The sequence below is a fragment of the Salmo salar genome, chromosome ssa18, assembly GCF_905237065.1.
Source record: "Salmo salar chromosome ssa18, Ssal_v3.1, whole genome shotgun sequence".
Lineage (NCBI taxonomy): Eukaryota > Metazoa > Chordata > Actinopteri > Salmoniformes > Salmonidae > Salmo > Salmo salar.
In genome coordinates this window covers 16,571,510-16,595,310 of record NC_059459.1, presented here as the reverse complement: position 1 = coordinate 16,595,310, position 23,801 = coordinate 16,571,510, and the positions used below count along the sequence as shown (strand labels likewise).

Here is a 23,801-nt window from a genome sequence, read left to right as displayed (position 1 = left end):
GGCAGTATGTAATCTTCTGACAATGTGACCGGACAGGGCAGTATGTAATCTTCTGACAATGTGACCGGACAGGGCAGTATGTAATCTTCTGACAATGTGACCGGACAGGGCAGTATGTAATCTTCTGACAATGTGATCGGACAGGGCAGTATGTAATCTTCTGACAATGTGACCAGACAGGGCAGTATGTAATCTTCTGACAATGTGACCGGACAGGGCAGTATGTAATCTTCTGACAATATGACCAGACAGGGCAGTATGTAATCTTCTGACAATGTGACCGGACAGGGCAGTATGTAATCTTCTGACAATGTGACCGGACAGAGCAGTATGTAATCTTCTGACAATATGATCAGACAGGGCAGTATGTAATCTTCTGACAATGTGACCGGACAGAGCAGTATGTAATCTTATGACAATATGATCAGACAGGGCAGTATGTAATCTTCTGACAATGTGACCGGACAGAGCAGTATGTCATCTTCTGACAATGTGACCGGACAGGGCAGTATGTAATCTTTTGACAATGTGACCGGACAGGGCAGTATGTAATCTTCTGACAATATGATCAGACAGGGCAGTATGTAATCTTCTGACAATGTGACCAGACAGGGCAGTATGTAATCTTATGACAATGTGACAGGACAGGGCAGTATGTAATCTTCTGACAATGTGACCAGACAGAGCAGTATGTAATCTTCTGACAATATGATCAGACAGGGCGGTATGTAATCTTCTGACAATATGATCAGACAGGGCAGTATGTAATCTTCTGACAATGTGACCGGACAGGGCAGTATGTAATCTTCTGACAATGTGATCAGACAGAGCAGTATGTAGGGCAGTATGTCATCTTCTGACAATGTGACAGGACAGAGCCGTATGTAATCTTCTGACAATGTGACCAGACAGGGCAGTATGTAATCTTCTGACAATGTGACCAGACAGGGCAGTATGTAATCTTCTGACAATGTGACCGGACAGGGCAGTATGTAATCTTCTGACAATGTGACCAGACAGGGCAGTATGTAATCTTCTGACAATATGATCAGACAGGGCAGTATGTAATCTTCTGACAATGTGACTGGACAGAGCAGTATGTAATCTTCTGACAATATGATCAGACAGGGCAGTATGTAATCTTCTGACAATGTGACCAGACAGGGCAGTATGTAATCTTCTGACAATGTGATCGGACAGGGCAGTATGTAATCTTCTGACAATATGATCAGACAGGGCAGTATGTAATCTTCTGACAATGTGACTGGACAGAGCAGTATGTAATCTTCTGACAATATGATCAGACAGGGCAGTATGTAATCTTCTGACAATGTGACCAGACAGGGCAGTATGTAATCTTCTGACAATGTGATCAGACAGAGCAGTATGTAATCTTCTGACAATATGATCAGACAGGGCAGTATGTAATCTTCTGACAATGTGATCAGACAGGGCAGTATGTAATCTTCTGACAATATGATCAGACAGGGCAGTATGTAATCTTCTGACAATATGATCAGACAGGGCAGTATGTAATCTTCTGACAATGTGACCGGACAGGGCAGTATGTAATCTTCTGACAATATGATCAGACAGGGCAGTATGTAATCTTCTGACAATGTGACCGGACAGGGCAGTATGTAATCTTCTGACAATATGATCAGACAGGGCAGTATGTAATCTTCTGACAATGTGACCGGACAGAGCAGTATGTAATCTTCTGACAATATGATCAGACAGGGCAGTATGTAATCTTCTGACAATGTGACCGGACAGAGCAGTATGTAATCTTATGACAATATGATCAGACAGGGCAGTATGTAATCTTCTGACAATGTGACCGGACAGAGCAGTATGTCATCTTCTGACAATGTGACCGGACAGGGCAGTATGTAATCTTCTGACAATGTGACAGGACAGGGCAGTATGTAATCTTCTGACAATGTGACCGGACAGGGCAGTATGTAATCTTCTGACAATGTGACCAGACAGGGCAGTATGTAATCTTCTTACAATGTGACCGGACAGAGCAGTATGTAATCTTCTGACAATATGATCAGACAGGGCAGTATGTAATCTTCTGACAATGTGACCGGACAGGGCAGTATGTAATCTTCTGACAATGTGACCAGACAGAGCAGTATGTAATCTTCTGACAATATGATCAGACAGGGCGGTATGTAATCTTCTGACAATATGATCAGACAGGGCAGTATGTAATCTTCTGACAATGTGACCGGACAGGGCAGTATGTAATCTTCTGACAATGTGATCAGACAGAGCAGTATGTAGGGCAGTATGTAATCTTCTGACAATGTGACAGGACAGAGCAGTATGTAATCTTCTGACAATGTGACCAAACAGGGCAGTATGTAATCTTCTGACAATGTGACCGGACAGGGCAGTATGTAATCTTCTGACAATATGATCAGACAGGGCAGTATGTAATCTTCTGACAATGTGATCGGACAGAGCAGTATGTAATCTTCTGACAATATGATCAGACAGGGCAGTATGTAATCTTCTGACAATGTGACCAGACAGGGCAGTATGTAATCTTCTGACAATGTGATCAGACAGAGCAGTATGTAATCTTCTGACAATATGATCAGACAGGGCAGTATGTAATCTTCTGACAATGTGATCAGACAGAGCAGTATGTAGGGCAGTATGCCATCTTCTGACAATGTGACAGGACAGGGCAGTATGTAATCTTCTGACAATGTGACCGGATAGAGCAGTATGTAATCTTCTGACAATATGATCAGACACGGCAGTATGTAATCTTCTGACAATGTGACCGGACACGGCAGTATGTAATCTTCTGACAATGTGATCGGACACGGCAGTATGTCATCTCTGATATTTGAAGGCCGCCGCTGGTGTGTGGAAAAGGTTGACTGTGTCACTGTATGACTGTGTTCCCATGTGTTTCTGCCCAAATCTACTGCCTGAGAAGCAGAAGCAGGCCGACACCCCCATCATTCCTTCACCAGTGTTGCTGTTGCTGTATTGCTTCTGCTGGGTCTTTCTCCATGCTGGAGTCTGAGTCTTAATAAAGATATGTAGCTGCACTTGATAACTCACCTGTTTCACAGATCACCGATCCTGCTAATGAGCTCAGAGGGAATGGATTTTCTCTCCCAGTCAGAAATTACTTACAGATGCTAAGGAGCAAATAGCTCAGTCTGAGCCTCGGTGTTGGAGGAAGCTTAGTATGGTGTAGTCTGGATAGTGGTTCAGCCAGGGTAGCAGGGCTAAGATGATAGAGTTAACCTAGCCTTGATATACTCTGGCTTCGCCTCAATGGATAATCTCTGTCAGAGTAGTGGAGCCGAAAGGCTTGCTATATCTGAGTCACTGTTTGTTTCACAATCCCTCCTAGCCAGACTGGCCATGACTGAGCACATTGAGCAGACCCCACATTAAGGCAATATCTATGAAAAATGTTCGCTTTTTGGACCCCTGCCTCAGCAGTGCGGCTTATTGTAAAATAAATGTCCAGCAAGCCTGCCAAACTGGGGATCTAGAAGTGAACTGGGGAAGAGATAGTTCTGTAATGCGGAACTCCAGTCAGTATAACAGCTAACCCTGACTACATGCTTCGCCATTTCCTGGTTGCTAAAATTATAATAGTTCGTCTAATTTCAGTTTATGTGACAAAACAAACAAGTATAGTGTAGAGAATAATTGTACCATCTAAACTGCTATGAAATATATTTTCCATAACCAAACAATTTGTATTTTCAGCTGTTTGAAGCTAGTGTACAAAACCGAAAGTAAAAGAAGGAAATAATGAAACTTAAGAACTGAAAGCATAGAAATAATGCACATAGAAGAGATCTACTGCTTCTTAGACTTGCTTTCATTGAGAATGACAGATCTATAACTCACATTTCTATGTGAATTTGGTTGGGTCGCCCAAAAAGTTACATTTTGCAGCTTTAAATGTGGTCCTGTATGGCTCAGTTGGTAGAGCATGGCTTGCACCGCCAGGATTGTGCGTTCAATTCCCGGGCCACACATAAGTAAGTTGCTTTGAATAAATGTGTCTGCTAAATGGCATATATTATTATATTAAATAGGCACAAGTCTCTGTGCAGTAAGCACAGTGAGAAATGATTGGTGAGAAGTCCTACAGTTTGAATCGCTGTAATGGGAAGGGACTGAAATCAAAAGGCTTCTACTTGGCTCCCTGCAGTAGCAACACACACAAACCATTAATACATGTTGAATTGGAGCAAGCGTCTGTGCATTCCCCCATTTGTGTTCCCTTTGTGAGAAGCGACAGTGCTTTGATCACAGATGCAACTCTTTCTCAGGGTAGGATTACAGTGGCAGTGAGCTTCCCATATGCCACAGATAACTCTGACTCTCTACTCACTCTTCACTACTTTCTTTTCGTCCTCTCAGACAAGCATTTCTTAAAAGTGAAATCAAGGGATACTGTCGACATACCAATTCTTGATACAACGCCCGCTTAACCCGGAAGCCAGCCGCACCAATGTGTCGGAGGAAACACCGTAGACCTGGCGACCAGGTCAGCTTGCATTGCGCCCGGCCCACCACAGGAGTCGCTAGTGCGCGATGGGACAGGAACATCCCTGCCGACCAAACCCTCCCCTAACCCGGATGACGCTGGGCCAATTGTGCGCCGCCCCCTGGGTCTCCCGGTTGCGACCTGCTGCGACAGAGCCTGGACTCTAACCAGGATCTCTAGTGGCCCAGCTAGCACTGCGAAACAGTGCCTTAGACCACTGCGTCACTCGGAAGGCCCGAAAGACGACGATATGGCCAAAGTTTCATATCACAGTATTTTTCAAATTTTTGATTGTATTTTATGTTTTTGAATAATAAAAGATCACCATTTTCTCAATTAGTAGTGCGTGACCCAGGGTGGAAACACATACATTCTAAGGGATTTCAATGGGTCTTTCACCATTGTGATTGTTTTATACTGTACAATTAAGCTTCAACCTAAAATCATTTTCTGGATTTTCATACATTTCTGCATTTCCTGCACTTATTTGAGATCATTTCCACATTGCCATGTAGGGCTGCATGATATTGGCCAAAAATCGAGGGCTTATTTGTAGCCAAATGTTGCAATTGAGATTTGACTTATGATTTAGATCAAAACACTCTGATAAACTGTTGGAATCATGGAAATAGAATGATTATTCTAATTATATAGTTAGAATATATAGTGCATTCGGAAAGTATTCAGACCCCTTTACTTTTTCCACATTTTGTTACGTTACAGCCTTATTCTAAAATTGATGAAATAGTTTTTTTTCCCCCTTATCAATATACACACAATACCCCATAATGACAAATCAAAAACAGGTTCGTAGACATTTTTGCAAATTAGTAAAAAATGTAAACTGAAATATCACACTTGCATAATTATTCAGACCCTTTACTCAGTACTTTGTTGAAGCACCTTTGGCAGCGATTACAGCCTCAAGTCTTCTTAGCTATGACGCTAACTAGCGAATAGCATTAGCGGCTAACACGATTTAGCCCGAACTTGGTTAGAAAAAACAAACTAGCTATTTGCATATGTATGAAACACAAACTAATAGTGTAATTATAGAACACTTGTGGGTTTATATTAAGACACAAAGTGGAAACATCATCATGCTGCGTTGACCATGCAGACTTAACGCAAGTGTCTAGTGGTCGAGCACCAACAAATACGCTCCTTGAGTGACGGGACGGGCTAGGTCTGTGTGGAGACGGGCTAGGTCTGTGTGGAAAGCAGCATGGAGAGAGTGGAGACAGATAACTCAAGTACTGGAGTAAATTATAAAAATGTACTTTACACACGGCGTATCACATTTAACAAACCAAACATTCAAATACCGTTATAGAAGTTAAAGTAAAAACCCAAACCGTTCCATGCATCAATAACAGTATATAGTAAAATACGGCCCAATGTTTATTTATCCATCTAGCTCGTCTGGGGAGGTCTACACAGAGAGGCAGAGCGGGAAGGATGGAGCGCCCTTCAGTGTACTCCAGTCACTTATGTCTGGAAGTAAGAAAGTGAACCGTTCTTGAACAAACTCCTCTTTCTGTTAGGGTTTAACTTGGCCTCCCTTGGTACTTTAGTGCATGCTTAGATCTCCCACGCGTAAAGTTGAGCTGTCAGAATATATGACTTAATAGACAGACACCTGAGATTAAAACTGACCAAAAGTCCACTTAACATTTCCATAATTGATGCAAATGCCCAACGAGCGTTTGGGGATTTGCATGCTAACGGTTTTCAATAGGTTATGTTGGAGAAGAAAGACTGTCTCACACAGGCAAGGCTTGGTGCGTACCTGTTTTCATCACCACTATTATACTTTAGACTGAAGAAATGGTTTTGGTCATTTCTTCAAGGGTCAACGCCCCCAACCCTATGTCTCTCCAGGAGAATGTATAGAATCTGAGAGGAGAAAGAGGTTGTCATGTACTGCCATTCATCCACTGATTTAGCATCACTCGAACAGCTGACCTCTCCTAAGCAGAACATGATGCACAATCAAGCTGCAAGTCATTGATTGCACTTTAACTACCTCGCCAATTACTGAATCCACAAGGGATCGCTCTACATTCAAGATCCCTAAACCCCCACACCGACCATTGTTTTTGTTGTTTTTTGTTGTTGTGTGAATGGCATTGGTGTGTGGGTGTGTTCGTATTGTCTGTGTGTGTCTGTGTGTGTGTTGGTGTATGTTACTGTCTGACCCCATAAATGCTGAGCAGTGTCCCTGGTGCGGTGTCTGGAACACAAAACACACACGCGCGCACACTAAACCTACGCACACAAACCGTCTAAAAACAATGGTGGGTGTAGGGGTTTAGGGAAACGTGATCTTGAATGTAGAGCGAGTCCTTGTGGATTCAGCAATCCGCGAGGCAGTTAGTGTGCAATCAATGACGGCATTTGGAAAGTATTCAGACCCCTTGACTTTTTCCACATTTTGTTACTTTACAGCCTTATTCTAAAATGGATTACATTGTTATTTTTCGACATCAATCTACACACAATACCCCATAATGACAAAGCAAAAACCAGATTTCTAGAAATGTTTGAACATTAACATAAGTATTCAGACCCTTTACTCAGTACTTTGTTGAAGCACCTTTGGCAGCCATTACAGCCTTGAGTCTTCTTGGGTATGACACTACAAGCTTGGCACACCTGTATTTGGGGAGTTTCTCCCATTCTTCTCTGCAGATACTCTCAAGCTCTGTCCGATTGGATGGGGAGCGTCGCTGCACAGCTATTTTCAGGTCTCTCCAGAGATGTTTGATCGGGTTCAAGTCCGGGCTCTGGCCGGGCCACTCAAGGACGTTCATGTCCCGAAGCCACTCCTGTGTTGTCTTGGCTGTGTGCTTAGCGTCGGTGAACATTTGCCCCTGTCTGAGGTCCTGAGCGCTCTGGAGCAGGTTTTCATCAAGGATCTCTCTGTACTTTGCTCCGTTCATCTTTCCCTCCATCCTGACTAGTCTCCCAGTCCCTGCCGCTTATAAACATCCCCACAGCATGATGCTTCACCATAGGGATGGTGCCAGATTTCCTCCAGACGTGATGCTTGGCATTCAGTCCAAAGAGTTCAATCTTGGATTCATCAGACCAGAGAATCTTGTTCTCATGATCTGAGAGTCCTTTAGGTGCCTTTTGGAAAACTCTAAGAGGGTTATCATGTGCCTTTTACTGAGGAGTGGCTTCCATCTGGCCACTCTACCATAAAGGCCTGATTGGTGAAGTGCTGCAGAGATGGTTGTCCTTCTGGAAGGTTCTCTGGAAGGTTCTCCCATCTCCACAGAGGAACTCTGGAGCTCTGTCAGAGTGACCATCGGGTTCTTGGTCACCTCCCTGGCCCTTCTCCCCCGATTGCTCAGTTTGGCTGGGCGGCCAGCTCTGAGTGTCTTGGTGGTTCCAAACTTCTTCCATTTAAGAATGATGGAGGCCACTGTGTTCTTGGGGACCTTCAGTGCTGTAGACATGTTTCAGTACCCTTCCCCAGATCTGTGCCTTGACACAATCCGGTCTCGGAGCTCTACAGACAATTCCTTCGACCTCATGGCTTGGTTTTTGCTCTGACATGCACTGTCAACTTTGGGACCTTATATAGACAGGTGTGTGCCTTTCCAAATCATGTCCAATCAATTTAATTTACAGGTGGACTCCAATCAAGTTGTAGAAGCATCCCAAGAATGATCAATGGAAACAGGATGCACCTGACCTGAATTTTGAGTCTCATAGCAAAGGGTCTGAATAATATATTTAAAAAAAAATAATCTCGCCAATTTCGATCTGGTCTTATCGCTGCAACTCCCCAACGGGCTCAGGAGGCGAACGTTGAGTCATGTGTCCTCCGAAACATGACCAGCCAAACTGTGCTTCTTAACCCGGAAGCCAGCTGCGCCAATGTGTCGGAGGAAACACTGTTCAACTGACGACGAAGTCAGCCTGCAGACGCCCGGCCCGCTACAAGGAGTCACTAGAGCATGATGAGCCATGTAAAGCCCCCCCTCCCCTAACCCGGACGATGCTGTGCCAATTGTGCGGTGCCCTATGGGACTCCCGATCATGGCCGGTTGTGATACAGCCTGGGATCGAACTCAGGTCTGTAGTGACGCCTCTAGCACTGCAATGTCACTCGGGATGTCCCAGTTTTTTAAATTTTTTATACATTTGCAAAGAATTCTAAAAAAACAGTTTTTGCCTTGTCGTTATGGGGTATTGAGTGTAGATTGATGAAGAAAAATGTGTATTTAATACATTTTAGAATAAGGCTGTAACGTAACAAAATATGGAAAAGTCTGAATACTTTCCGAATGCACCGTATATTCTTGCATTCTTGGGTTTCTTTAACTCACATTGTAGTTGTTATGATTTTTTAAATGTATTTTATTCTATTTTCTATTATTATCTATGTTATCACTGCATTGACGGGAAAGTGTTCTCAAGGTAAGAATTTTACTGTACTGTTTTACACCTGTTGTGTCCTGTGCACGTGGCAGATAAACTTTGAAACTTGAAACACACTCACACACATCCATGTTCCAGATGAACTGTCCTGCTGGACATTTCCTGGCCCAGCAGTGAGAGCAGGGTGGGGCTGTACTGAAGGGGCTGTTTGGATATAGAGTGTCTGCTGTTAATGTAATAAAGACATCTGTGCACCATTGTAAATTATTCCAGTGGTATGTCATAGCTTTACACACTGAATGTCACTCACATAATCCACTGTTGAATATGTGCAGTGTGTGTGCTGGCTGTGGGATTGTTTTACATTCTGGGAAAGGAATTTAAAGCTCCCACCACGGGACAATGCCACCCCTATTTCAACTTAAATTCTTGTCCTGTAGCGTAAATTCTCATTTAGGTTCCATGACGCAGGCTGCTAATACATATTCACGAATTGGGGCTGTGAACGTTGTGGTGATTTCCACATGGAGGTGAGAAATAACAACAAGTAGGGCACTGACAGATGTCAGTGTATCTAGCTAGCAATGCTAACCTAGCTACACCGTATTCAAAAGATTAGCCAGCTGGCTAGGCTATCCCTGGTGCTGGAAATGGATTTGTCTTAAGCATTTAGGGAAAACTTCGCCACAGATGGATAGGGGAAACCACTGAGATCATCGTAAATGAAACACCAAAAGAAATTTAAGAACAGCACAAAATAGATAAACAAGTTCATGGAATTTTCTTTCACCGGTGCTTTTTCATTATAGGATAGACACTTGTGATTTCTAGCGGCACCATTCAAAGCAGTGGAGCGTGGTCAAAACCATTTTTCTTGGGGTGACAAGGGGAGCGAAGAGGAAGCTTTGCAGGTGCTTCTGATGAATAAATAATGCCATGTTAGTGGCTGGTAACATTGATATAAAAACCTGCCCTGAAAAGAAATGTAGACTGAAAAGTATTAGCATGTCATATCATAGGGGAAACACACAACATTGGCACGGAATATATCTGATGTTACCACTTCGGATTTCCCACTTCATCCCCAAATATATACAGTGCATTTGGAAAGTATTCATACCCCTTCCCTTTTTCCACATTTTGTTACATTACAGCCTTATTCTGAAATGGATTAAAAAAAAAATAATTTATCCATCTACACACAATTTCCCAAAATGACAAAGCGAAAACAGTTTTTTTGTCATTTTTACAAATGTATTAAATATAAAAAACAAAAATACCATATTTAATAATGGTTTTGGTCATTTCCAAATGCATAAGTATTCAGACCCTTTGCTATGAGACTGGAAATTAAGCTCAGGTGCGTCCTGTTTCCATTGATCATCCTTGAGATGTTTCCACAACTTGATTGGAGTCCACCTGTAAATTAAATTGATTGGACATAATTTGGAAAGACACATACCTGTCTATATAAGGTCCCACAGTTGACAGTGCATGTCAGAGTAAAAATCAAGCCATGAAGTGGAAGGAATTGTCCGTAGAGCTCCGAAACCGGATTGTGTCGAGGCAGAGATCTGGGGAAGGGTGCAAAAACATTTCTGCACCATTGAAGTTCCCCAAAGAACATAGTGGCCACCATCATTCTTAAATGGAAGAAGTTTGGAACCACCAAGACTCTTCCTAGAGCTGGCCGCCAGACCAACTGAGCAATCGGGGGAGAAGGGCCTTGGTCAGGGAGGTGACTCTGACAGAGCTCCAGAGTTCCTCTATGGAGATGGGAGAACCTTCCAGAAGGACAACCATTTCTGCAGCACTTCACCAATCAGGCCTTTATGGTAAAGTGGCCAGACAGAAGCCACTCCTCACTAAAAGGCACATGACAGCCCGCTTGAAGTTTGCCAAAAGGCACCTAAAGATTCTCTGGTCTGATGAAACCAAGATTGAACTCTTTGGGCTGAATGCTAAGCGTCACGTCTGGAGGAAACCTGGCACCATCCCTATGGTGAAGCATGGTGGTGGCAGCATCATGCTGTGGGGATGTTTTTCAGCGGCAAGGACTGGGAGACTAGTCAGGATGGAGGGAAAGATGAATGGAGCAAAGTACAGAGAGATCCTTGATGAAAATCTGCTCCAGAGCTCTCAGGACTTCAGACTGGGGCAAAGATTCTCCTTCCAACAGAACAACGACCCTAAGCACACAGCAAAGACAATGCAAGAGTGGCTTCGGGACAAGTCTCTGAATGTCCTTGAATGTCCTTGAGTGGCCCAGCCAGAGCTCGGACTTGAACCCGATCGGACATCGCTGAAAAGACCTGAAAATAGCTGTGCAGCGACACTCCCCATCCAACATGACAGAGCTTGAGAGGATCTGCAGAGAAGAATGGGAGAAACTTCCCAAATACAGGTGTGCCAAGCTTGTAGCATCATACCCAAGAAGACTCGAGGCTGTAATGGCTGCCAAAGGTGCTTCAACAAAGTTCTGATTAAAGGGTCTGAATACTTCTGTAAATGTGATATTTCTGTTTTTTGGGGGGGATAAATTTACAAACATTTCAAAAAAACCTGTGGAAACAGTCAAGTGGTTCTGAATACTTTCCGAATCCACTGTATAATACTTTGACTAAAACTATGACTTATTGACTTAAATTGTTGTGCTACATCATGGGTAAAGTATGGGCATTGTCTTTCAGCTGAATTTAAAAAATAATTCTGCTCTTGTGGGGCGTTTAACCAGCGCAGCAGTTCCATTTCGAGCCTTTAAACTCAATCAAAACATCCCTGTACGAACGACTAAAAGCATACTTCTCTTGCTCTCCCCATCTCTTTCTATCTCTTGCTCTCACTCCTCTCTCTCTCTCTCTCTCTCTTTTTCTTTCTTTCTTTCTTTCTTTCTTTCTTTCTTTCTTTCTTTCTTTCTTTCTTTCTTTCTTTCTTTCTTTCTTTCTTTTACTCAGACACACACACACACACACACACACACACACACACACACACACACACACACACACACACACACACACACACACACACACACACACACACACACACACACACACACACACACACACACACACACACACACACACAGGAGACATAATCCTTCTTGTGAACTTAACGTAGTCTATGTGCCCTGTGCTTCACTCCTATAGCTTTAGTTTCTTTGTCTTTGATCTCATCTGTTGCTTTTTAAAATAATTTTTACACACAGTGAGGAACATTGGACGACTCGACATGAGTGAATGAATGAGAGAGTTCAGTAGCAGCCTTGTCTTTTCTTTGATCTATGATCACATTGTATGCTAAGCAACATCTGAAGCAAACTGTAATGGTGAATGCATTGTTAACAGGTTATTTTACAGTGTATGACTCCGTGTCTACAATCAAATTCAATCAAATGTATTTTTATAAAGCGCTTTTTACATCAGCAGTTGCCACAAAGTGCTATACAGATACCCAGCCTAAAACCCCAAACAGCAAGCAATGCAGACACTTTTATTCTACTATTATCGCATGGTCATTACATTGTGACAGTAGGTGGTTGGCACAGCTGGATACGCTGCTGTTTTGATGCTGCTCCTCTCCTGAATGGTAGAGAGATGGAAGGCGAGAGAGAGAGAGGAGAGAGCGCAGAAAGATAGAGAGGGATCTGAGATGAATATTTAATGCAGGCGCTGCGTTATGTCATTTCTGTGAATTAGGCCTCAGTGACTGTCAGAAGGGATTGGAGAGGTCAGATGGGGAGAGAGGAAGAGGAGTGGCAGCTGGTTGGATGCACACACATACACACACACACACACATACATACAAATGCGCATACCGTATCAAATGTACATGCACATAACCACACGTGCACACACCTAGAGGGATAGTGATTGGCTGTAGTTCAGTGGTCCATGGTTGATGGGTTATCTGAGCGGCTCAGGCTGGGTGTGTGTGGGTGTAACGGGTCGAACTGTTGGCAGTCCCGTAATCCTTTTAAAGGTCAGTCTATCTTCCCCCCCCCACTCACTCGCTCGCTCACTCACTCACTCACTCACTCACTCACTCACTCACTCACTCACTCACTCACTCACTCACTCACTCACCTACTCACTCACTCGCTCGCTCGCTCGCTCACTCACTCACTCACTCGCTCGCTCGCTCACTCACTCACTCACCTACTCACTCGCTCACTCGCTCGCTCGCCCACTCACTCACTCACCTACTCACTCACTCACTCACTCACTCACTCTCTTCTTCGCCCGCTCACTCACTCACTCACCTACTCACTCACTCACTCGCTCACTCACTCACTCACTCACTCACTCGCTCACTCACTCACTCACTCACTCGCTCGCTCGCTCGCTCACTCACTCACTCACCTACTCACTCACTCACTCACTCACTCACTCTCTTCTTCGCCCGCTCACTCACTCACTCACCTACTCACTCACTCACTCGCTCACTCACTCACTCACTCACTCGCTCACTCACTCACTCACTCACTCACTCGCTCGCTCACTCACTCACCTACTCACTCACTCACTCACTCACTCACTCACTCACTCACTCACTCACCTCACTCACTCACTCACTCACTCACTCACTCACTCACTCACTCACTCACTCACTCACTCACTCACTCACTCACTCACTCACTCACTCACTGTCTCTAATCCAGCTGGTGGAGTGAGTCATCCAGGACCACCATGATGGAACTCATTTGTTAACACAGTGTTCTCCCTCTGTTAGTGCTGGGATGGAACAAAAGCATGAACACCCAGTAACTATCCATCTGCGTGTCTTTATCCACCCTATCGCCTATTTCCCACCTGCTCTCACCCAGCATTTTCACTCTGTCTACAGTACTCCTTCACACTCAGTTTCTCATTTTCACTTGCTCTCGCTCTCTGCTCTCTCTTGTCTCTCCTCTCTCACCCTTTGGTTCTGACTCTCAGTGACAGACCCTTCATTCCGCAGTCTACCATTATCTTTTCACAGCAGCCAACTTGTGTGTGTCCAGAGTGTGTGTGTGTGTCACAGGAACATGTTTGTCAGACAGAGAGAGGGCGTGCGTGTGCACAGCATCCTCAGATAATGTCAGAGCTTGAATGGCCTCAGATCCCAACCTTCAATTTAAAAGAAAATCCCCCCTTTTAAACCTGAGCACTGTGGCCTTGTGTTGTAGAATAGATTACCTGGAGGTGTGTGTGTGTGTGTGTGTGTGTGTGTGTGTGTGTGTGTGTGTGTGTGTGTGTGTGTGTGTGTGTGTGTGTGTGTGTGTGTGTGTGTGTGTGTGTGTGTGTGTGTGTGTGTGTGTGTGCATATGTTCTTGGCTGTGTGTATGTTTGTGTGTGTGAGAAATGACAAGCCTTTCTGAGGCCAGGTGCTCAAGTGTCGAGAGCTGACTTTTTACTTCTGAAATTCTCCGAATAGGAAAGGTGTGTTTTTGTGAGTGACCGTGGTTGTACCGAAGGGAGGTTTCCAGCATACTCTCTACTCGGCCCCTGCGATCTCTACTGTAAAATCCCAGTGTCTCTGCCCATCTAATGGCTGCCATGGCTAGCTATGCTCTGTGTATGTAGCCATGTCATATTCCATTGATGAGGTCACATTCTTTCTGTGGGCCAGCTATGTAACAAGCCGGACAGATGATTCCAGCACCAAGCCAGCTAGTTGGGATGACTCGGAGGCGCCGTTTCCCAAATCCTAAATCCTGGACGGGGGACAGGAGCGTGAGACGGGGGCTTAGAGAGGCCAGAGGTCTACTCCGTTCTGCCCTGGCGTAGTAACACATACACACATAACGCACACACACACACACATAACACACACGTCTGTCCCCGGGAGCCTAACAGCTGGGGCCAAGGTCTGGCTGAACTTGGCCCACGATCTCTCTCCTCATCCCACAGTACCATCTCTTTATCTGTCATTCTAGCCATCCATCTGTCTGTCCATCCAATCTATCCATGTAAGGCTGCAATTGGAGAACTAGGTTTTAATACTGCCCACCCACGCACCGATGGATGTCAAATCAAATTTGAAAAAATAAAAATTGTCACATGCGCCGAATACAACAGGTGTAGACCTTACAGTGAAATGCTTACTTACAAGCCCTTAACCAACAATGCAGTAAAAATTTAAAAAAATAAGAATAAGAAATAAAAGTAACAAATGATTAAAGAGCAGCAGTAAAATAATAATAGCGAGGCTATATACATGGGGTACCGGTACAGAGTCAATGTGCGAGGGCACCGGTTAGTCGATGTGAACACACACACACACACACACACACACACACACACACACACACACACACACACACACACACACACACACACACACACACACACACACACGCGCAGCGCCGCCTTTACTATTAGAGTCCTTAACTGGACAGTGATTGTATTAGTCTGAGCCCAGGAGACTAATTTAACTAAGTGCAATAGGCTTGTGCTGCTGCAAGCATTTTTGTGCATCGCAGTGTGTTCTAGTACACAGCTCATGCTTGCCTGGATATGCTGTACATTATTATGAGTTTCCATTTCTCATATCCTTTAATCAAAGGATATTTGATGAAGCAGGTCAACTGAGTTCAGTGTAGTTTAATATACACCAGAATAGAACATCAGTTTATTATAAACCTCCTTTAGGATGGAGCCTGATTTGGAGAAATGTTGTTTGTAACTGTTGGGTCTTGTTGCCAAGGTTACCACTGATTAGGCTTGGGTGATATACCGTATATACATACCGTAAACTGGGGTATTTTCAAATACCGTAATTGTTATTTTATTTAAAAAATCATAATTGGTGGGGGTGTATATTGTTATATTGTGTGTGTGTATGTGTGGGGGTTTATATTTACTGTATGTCTGAAGTACATTGTTGGGATGATCACTTCTCCACCATCCTCTCCATCTCTGTCCCCTGTCGCCTCCGCCTTAGCCCTGGTTCCTTGCACTGTAGGAGCTGAGTGGAGGGAGGCGTTAGTTGTGCATGGCTGCTCTGCCTGCTCATAAATATCAGGACCCCACACCAACCTGGTTAAATATACACTGAGTATACAAAACATTAGGAACTTTTCCCATGTCATTGGCCAGGTGAATCCAGGTGAAAGCTGTGATCCCTTATTGATGTCACCTGTTATGTGTTCCATTCAGATGTTGAATGGGCAAGACAAACATATTTAAGTGCCTTCGAACAGGGTAGGGTAGTAGGTGCCAGGCGCACCGGTTTGAGTGTGTCAAGAACTGCAATGCTGCTGGGCTTTTCACGTTCAACAGTTTCCTGTGTGTATCAAGAATGGTCCACCACCCAAAGAACATCCATCCAACTTGACACAACTGTGGGAAGCATTCAAGTCAACATGGGCCAGCATCCCTGGGGAACACTTTCAACACCTTGTAGTTCATGCCCAGACAAATTGAGACTGTTCAAAAGTGGGGGGTTGCAACTCAATATTAGGAAGATGTTCCTAGTGTTTGGTATACCCAGTGTATATGGAAGAGAGATGGGTGAGATGGGGGTATAGTAGACCCGTCCAATTGGTGGTGGGACAGCAGAACGGATGAGACTCCACTGCCTGAATGACTGTATATTTTGATTTTGATTTTTTATAGTACTACTACTGTAAGTAAAGAGCCCCTTGAACATAACATACATGATACATAAGGATGTTCCCACCAGTTTCATTGCCAAATGGTGGTTTGTGGAAAGAGTTTAAAAAAATGGACAGATCCTGCAGGGTATCGACTGAACAACAGAAAAGGTGTACGATTGTGTTTATCTTCCTTCTCCTCTCCCCTCAGATCATCAAAAACTGGAACGAGAGGCCCGCATCTGTCGCCTGCTCAAACATCCCAACATAGGTGAGTGGCTCCTACTGTACTTACCATAGTAGGCTAAATGAAAGTGTGTCTGTATGGCAACCTTCCTGCTGAGCAAGAGCAGTTTGGTGGCAACCAACAATGACAGGACGAAACCGAGGTGACATTGTCGTCAGTCTAGCAACAGCTGAGGTCTCTCGCTGTACATTTGACCGCTGCCAAAACGTTGTTGGGTGTCCAGAAGAGATTTGAGTGGTCAAATTCTGCCCATATTTCAGCCATGTTGGTTTGAAGAGCATTGAGGGTGTCTCACTTCATGGAAGAGAGTTAGGGTGTAGGCAAATGGAGGGAGCCAGCCAAATGAAATTATGCCCACTAGTGTGGACCATTTGCATGGTCCGACTGGTGAGTGAGAGCCACAGAATTTAGGAGCCAACCCACCACCGCATGCAAACTCAGGGAAATGACAGTTGTCACCTCGCCTCACACTGCAAGCCAGCCTCTCTTTCCACTACAGTGAATGTGCGACATACATGCAGGTTAGTGTAGGCTCCTCAGTGAATTTCTTAAAATAATAATAGTGAAACATTTAAAAAGTTATCATTTTTAGATAAAACTACTAAATATATACACTTGTCACCAAATTATTGATTAAAACACACTGTTTTGCAATGAAGGTCTACAGTATCCTCAACCGCACTCTGTAGGGTAGCACCATGGTGTAGCCGGAGGACAGTTAGCTTCCATCTTCCTCTGGGTACATTGACTTCAATACAAAACCTAGGAGGCTCATGGTTCTCATCCCCTTCCATAGACTTACACAGTAATTCCGACAACTTCCGGAGGACGTCCTCCAACCTATCAGAGCTCTTGCAGCATGAAATGACATGTTGTCCCCCCAATCAAAGGATCAGAGAATGAATCTAGCACTGAAAGCATAATATGCCCTCTAAACCTGGGACACGCGTGCTTCCGCATGTTGATTTTGCACATCCACACCAGACGTGATCCAGACACGCAGGTTGAAATATCGAAATGAACTCTGAACCAATTATATTCATTTGGGGACAGGTCGAAACACATGAAACATTCATGGACATTTAGCTAGCTAGCTTGTTGTTGCTAGCTAATTTGTCCTGGAATATATACATTGGGTTGATATTAAACCTGAAATGCACAAGGTCCTTTTCTTCATGGATCTTTGTAGAATCTTTACCCATTTTGAGTCACCCAAAGTCGTGTATTCTCTACTCTGACATTTAATCCACAGATAATAGGGGAAACAAATTTTTAGTCATCTCTCCTTCTTCAGTAGTAGTAGTAGTAGTAGTAGTAGTAGTAGTCTTCTTATTCTTCTGTGGAAGAAGTTGGTTGCATTACCACCACCAACTGGACTGGAGTGTGGACCTCAGTTAATCTTTCAATCACCCACATGGGTATACAGTTGAAGTCGGAAGTTTACATACACCTTAGCCAAATACATTTAAACTCAGTTTTTCACAATTCCTGACATTTAATCCTAGTAAAAATGTCCTGTCTTAGGTCAGTTAGGATCACCACTTTATTTTAAGAATGTGAAATGCCAGAATGGTAGTAGAGAGAAGGATTTATTTCAGCTTTTATTTATTTAATCACATTCCCAGTGGGTCAGAAGTTTACATACACTAAATTAGCATTTGGTAGCATTGAATTTTGGCCCATTCCTCCTGACAGAGCTGGTGTAACTGAGTCAGGTTTGTAAGACTCCTTGCTTGCACACGCTTTTTCAGTTCTGCCCACAAATGTTCTATAGGATTGAGGTCAGGGCTTTGTGATGGCCACTCCAATACCTTGACTTTGTTGTCCTTAAGCCATTTTGCCACGACTTTGGAAGTATGCTTGGGGTCATTGTCCATATGGAAGAACCATTTGCGTCCAAGCTTTAACTTCTTGACTGATGTCTTGAGATGTTGCTTCAATATATCCATATGATTTTCCTTCCTCATGATGCCATATATTTTGTGAAGTGCACCAGTCCCTCCTGCAGCAAAGCACCCCCACAACATCATGCTGCCACCCCGAGCTTCACGGTTGGGATGGTATTCTTTGGCTTGCAAGCCTCCCCCTTTTTCCTCCAAACATAACGATGGTCATTATGGCCAAACAGGTATATTTTTGTTTCATCAGACCAGAGGACATTTCTCCAAAAAGTACGATCCTTGTCCCCATGTGCAGTTGCAAACCGTATTCTGGCTTTTTTATGGCGGTTTTGGAGCAGTGGCTTCTTCCTTGCTGAGCGGCCTTTCAGGTTATGTCGATATAGGACTCGTTTTACTGTGGATATAGAGACTTTTGTACCTGTTTCCTCCAGCATCTTCAAATCAAATCAAAGTGTATCACACAGGACACCGGATAAGACAAGAGAAATACTACAGATGTAACAGACTGACCCTAGCCCCCCGACACATAAACTACTGCAGCATAAATACTGGAGGCTGAGACAGGAGGGATCAGAAGACACTGTGGCCCCATCCGATGATACCCCCCGGACAGGGCCAAAATTGGCCAATTGCGATAGTATGTACATGAATGCATAGTTAAAGTGACTATGCATATATGATAAACAGAGAGTAGCAGCAGTGTAAAAAAGAGGGTTGGGGGGGGCACACAATGCAAATAGTCCGGGTAGGCATTTGATTACCTGTTCAGGAGTCTTATGGCTTGGGGGTAAAAACTGTTGAGAAGCCTTTTTGTCCTTGACTTGGCACTCAGGTACTACTTGCCATGCGGTAGTAGAGACAACAGTCTATGACTGGGGTGGCTGGGGTCTTTGACAATTTTTAGGGCCTTCCTCTGATACTGCCTGGTGTGGAGGTCCTGGATGGCAGGCAGCTTAGCCCCAGTGATGTACTGGGCCGTACGCACTACCCTCTGTAGTGCCTTGCGGTCAGAGGCCTAGCAGTTGCCGTACTAGGCAGTGATGCAACCAGTCAGGATGCTCTCGATGTTGCAGCTGTAGAACCTTTTGAGGATCTGAGGACCCATGCCAAATCATTTTAGTTTCCTGAGGGGGAATAGGCTTTGTCTTGCCCTCTTCATGACTGTTTTGGTGTGTTTAGACCATTCTAGTTTGTTGTTGATGTGGACACCAAGGAACTTGAAGATCTCAACCTGCTCCACTACAGCCCCGTCGATGAGAATGGGGGCGTGCTCTGTCCTCCTTTTCCTGTAGTCCACAATCATCTCCTTAGTCTTGGTTACGTTGAGGGATAGGTTGTTATTCTGGCATCACCTGGCCAGGTCTCTGACCTCCTCCCTATAGGCTGTCTCGTCGTTGTCGGTGATCAGGCCTACAACTGTTGTGTCATATGCAAACTTAATGATGGTGTTGGAGTCGTGCCTTGCCATGCAGTCATGGGTGAACAGGGAGTACAGGAGGGGACTGAGCACGCACCTCTGTGGAGCTCCAGTGTTGAGGATCAGCGTGGCAGATGTGTTGCTACCTACCCTCACCACCTGGGGGCGGCCCGTCAGGAAGTCCAGGATCCAGTTGCAGAGGGAGGTGTTTAGTCCCAGGATCCTTAGCTTAGTGATGAGCTTTGCGGGCACTATGGTGTTGAAAGCTGAGCTGTAGTCAATGAATAGCATTCTCACATAAGTGTTCCTTTTGTCCAGGTGGGAAAGGGCAGTGTGGAGTGCAATAGAGATTGCATCATCTGTGGATCTGTTTGGACGGTATGCAAATTGGAGTGGGTCTAGGGTTTCTGGGATAATGGTGTTGATGTGAGCCATTACCAGCCTTTCAAAACACTTGATGGCTACGGACGTGAGTGCTACGGGTCTGTAGTCATTTAGGCAGGTTGCCTTTCTGTTCTTGGGCACAGGGACTATGGTGGTCTGCTTGATACATGTTGGTATTACAGACTCGATCAGGGACATGTTGAAAATGTCAGTGAAGACACCTGCCAGTTGGTCAGCACATGCCCGGAGCACACGTACTGGTAATCCGTCTGGCCCCGCAGCCTTGTGTATGTTGACCTTTTTAAAGGTCTTACTCACGTCGGCTACGGAGAGCTTGATCACACAGTCGTCCGGAAAACCTGATGCTCTCATGCATGCCTCAGTGTTGCTTGCCTCGAAGCGAGCATAGAAGTGATTTAGCTCGTCTGGTAGGCTCGTGTCACTGGGCAGCTCGTGGCTGTGCTTCCCTTTGTAGTCTGTAATAGCTTGCAAGCCCTGCCACATAAGACGAGCGTCAGAGCCGGTGTAGTAGGATTCAATCTTAGCCCTGTATTGACGCTTTTCCTGTTTGATGGTTCGTCGCAGGACATAGCAGGATTTCTTGTAAGCTTCCGGGTTAGAGTCCCGCACCTTGAAAGCGGCAGCTCTATCCTTTAGCTCGGTGTGAAAGTTGCCTGAAATCCATGGCTTCTGGTTGGGGTATGTACGTACAGTCACTGTGGGGACGATGTCCTCGATGCACTTATTGATAAAGCCCGTGACTGATGTGGTGTACTCCTCAATGCCATCGGAAGAATCATGGAACATGTTCCAGTCTGTGATAGAAAAACAGTCCTGTAGTTTAGCATCTGCTTCATCTGACCACTTTTTTATAGACTGAGTCACTGGTGCTTCCTGCTTTAATTTTAGCTTGTAAGCAGGAATCAGGAGGATAGAGTTGTGGTCGGATTTACCAAATGGAGGGCGAGGGAGAGCTTTGTACGCGTCTCTGTGTGTGGAGTACAGGTGATCTAGAGTTTCTTTCCCTCTGGTTGCACATTTAACATGTTGATAGAAATTTGGTAGAACTGATTTAAGTTTCCCTGCATTAAAGTCTCCGACCACTAAGAGCGCCGCCTCTGGGTGAGTGGTTATTTCCTTATACAGCTGACTGAGTACGGTCTTAGTGCCAGCATCTGTCTGTGGTGGAAAATAAACAGCCACGAAAAGTATAGCTGAAAACTCTAGGCAAGTAGTGTGGCATGCAATTTATCACATTATACTCTATTTCAGGCGAGCAAAATCTAGAGATTTCCTTAGATTTTGTGCACCAGCTGTTGTTTACAAATACGCACAGACACCTCCCCCCTCGTCTTACCAGAGTGTGCTGTTCTATCTTGCCGGTGCAGCGTATATCCCGCTAGCTGAATATCCATGTCGTCATTCAACCACGATTCCGTGAAACATAGGATATTACAGTTTTTATGTCCCGTTGGTAGGATTTTTGTGATCGTACCTTGTCTAATTTATTGTCCAATGATTGCACGCTGGCGAGTAGTATTGACGGTAATGGCAGCTTCCCCACTCGCCTTCTCCGGGTCCTGACCAGGCATCCGTCTCTTTGTCCTCTGTACCTGCGTCGCTTCCTCTTGCGAATAACGGGGATGTCGGCCCTGTGGGGTGTTTGGAGAATGTCTTGTGTGTCGTTCTGGTTGTAGAAAAAGTCTTTGTCTAATCCGAGGTGAGTGATCGCTGTCCAGATATCCAGAAGCTCTTTTCTGCTGTAAGATATGGTGGCAGAAACATTATGTATAAAATAAGTTACAAATAATGCAATAAAAACACATAATAGCACAATTGGTTGGGCGCCCGTAAAACTGCTGCCATTTCTTCCGGCGCCATTTTACTACTTCAAGGTCCTTTGCTGTTGTTCTGGGAATTATATGCACTTTTTGCACCAAAGTACGTTCATCGCTAGGAGACAGAACGCATCGCCTTCCTGAGCGGTATGACGGCTGCGTGGTCCCATGGTGTTTATACTTGCGTACTATTGTTTGTACAGATGTACGTGGTACCTTCAGGCGTTTGGAAATTGCTCCCAAGGATGAACCAGACTTGTGGAGGTCTACAATTTTTTTTCTGAGGGCTTGGCTGATTTCTTTAGATTTTCCCATGATTTTCCCATGATTTTCCCAAACAAAGAGGCACTGAGTTTGAAGGTAGGCCTTGAAATACATCCACAGGTACACCTCCAATTGACTCAAATTATGTCAATTAGCCTATCAGAAGCTTCTAAAGTCATGACATCATTTTCTGGATTTTTCCAAGCTGTTTAAAGGCACAGTCAACTTAGTGTATGTACATTTCTGACCCACTGGAATTGTGATACAGTGAATTATAAGTGAAATAATCTGTCTGTAAACAATTGTTGGAAAAATTACTTGTGTCATGCACAAAGTAGATGTCCTAACCGACTTGCCAAAACTATAGTTTAACAAGAAATTTGTGGAGTGGTTGAAAAATGAGTTTTAATGACTCCAACCGAAGTGTATGTAAACTTCCGACTTCAACTGTATGCTCCTAAAAACCAGTGAGGAGATGGGAGAGGTGGGACTTGCAGCACGCCAAGCATCAAAAATAGAACCAAGTTATATGTTAGCGCCTGGCTACGCAGAGAGCTGTTTAGATTAAATGTTTGACTAACATGTATGTGTACATTTATTTTGCAATGCGAGTGGTGTGGTCAGCATGTAAGCTACAGCTAGCTAGCACTGCAGTGCATAAAATGTGGTGAGTAGTTGACAAAGAGAAAGACACTAGTTGAACAGTTTTGAACAAATTCATTTCTTCACAAATTAAGGAGAAGCGAGAGAGAGAAAGAGATATTTAAAAAAAAAAACACTTTCACTTACTCACTTTCACTTACTTAGCTATCAAAAGCAGCTAGCTAGTTTAGCCTATTCAAACACCCAGCTCAAACAGAGGGATGCTATGTTAGCTAGCTAGCTATGATTATCCAACACAACACTGGAACTCTTCCAAGTCAAGGTACGCTTTTGGTTTTACTAATTTATTGCCACATGCTAAGCTGTAATGGCTAAACTGTAACTGCTGTACTGCATGATTGTAGCGTGTTAGTTCTATTAGCTATGTTAACTATGACGTTACATTAGCTAATATAATGACAACGATGTAGGCTGTGTGTAGCGGTTATGATATGGTTTGGCTTGGAAAGTTTTTTTTGCCTGGTCACATACAGCTGACGTGTTGTGCATTGAAGTCCACAAGCGAAGGGAGAATGTGAAAGGAGGAGAGCGTGTATATGTGAGAAGGAATACAACTTGGCTGCTATGAAAGTGAACTGT

The 23,801-nt window shown here is 44.3% G+C and overlaps 1 protein-coding gene across 26 annotated transcripts in view; it reads left to right on the top strand.

Moving 5' to 3' along the window:
- Nucleotides 1–23,801, top strand: part of LOC106576966 (calcium/calmodulin-dependent protein kinase type II subunit gamma) — a 114,535-nt gene that overhangs the window by 35,223 nt on the left and 55,511 nt on the right. For all 26 annotated transcript variants that reach the window (XM_045700793.1, XM_045700795.1, XM_045700792.1 and 23 more), the window contains exon 3: nt 16,720–16,779. In XM_045700793.1, the coding sequence (XP_045556749.1) occupies nt 16,720–16,779 (60 nt within the window). The remainder of the gene's footprint in view (nt 1–16,719; nt 16,780–23,801) is intronic.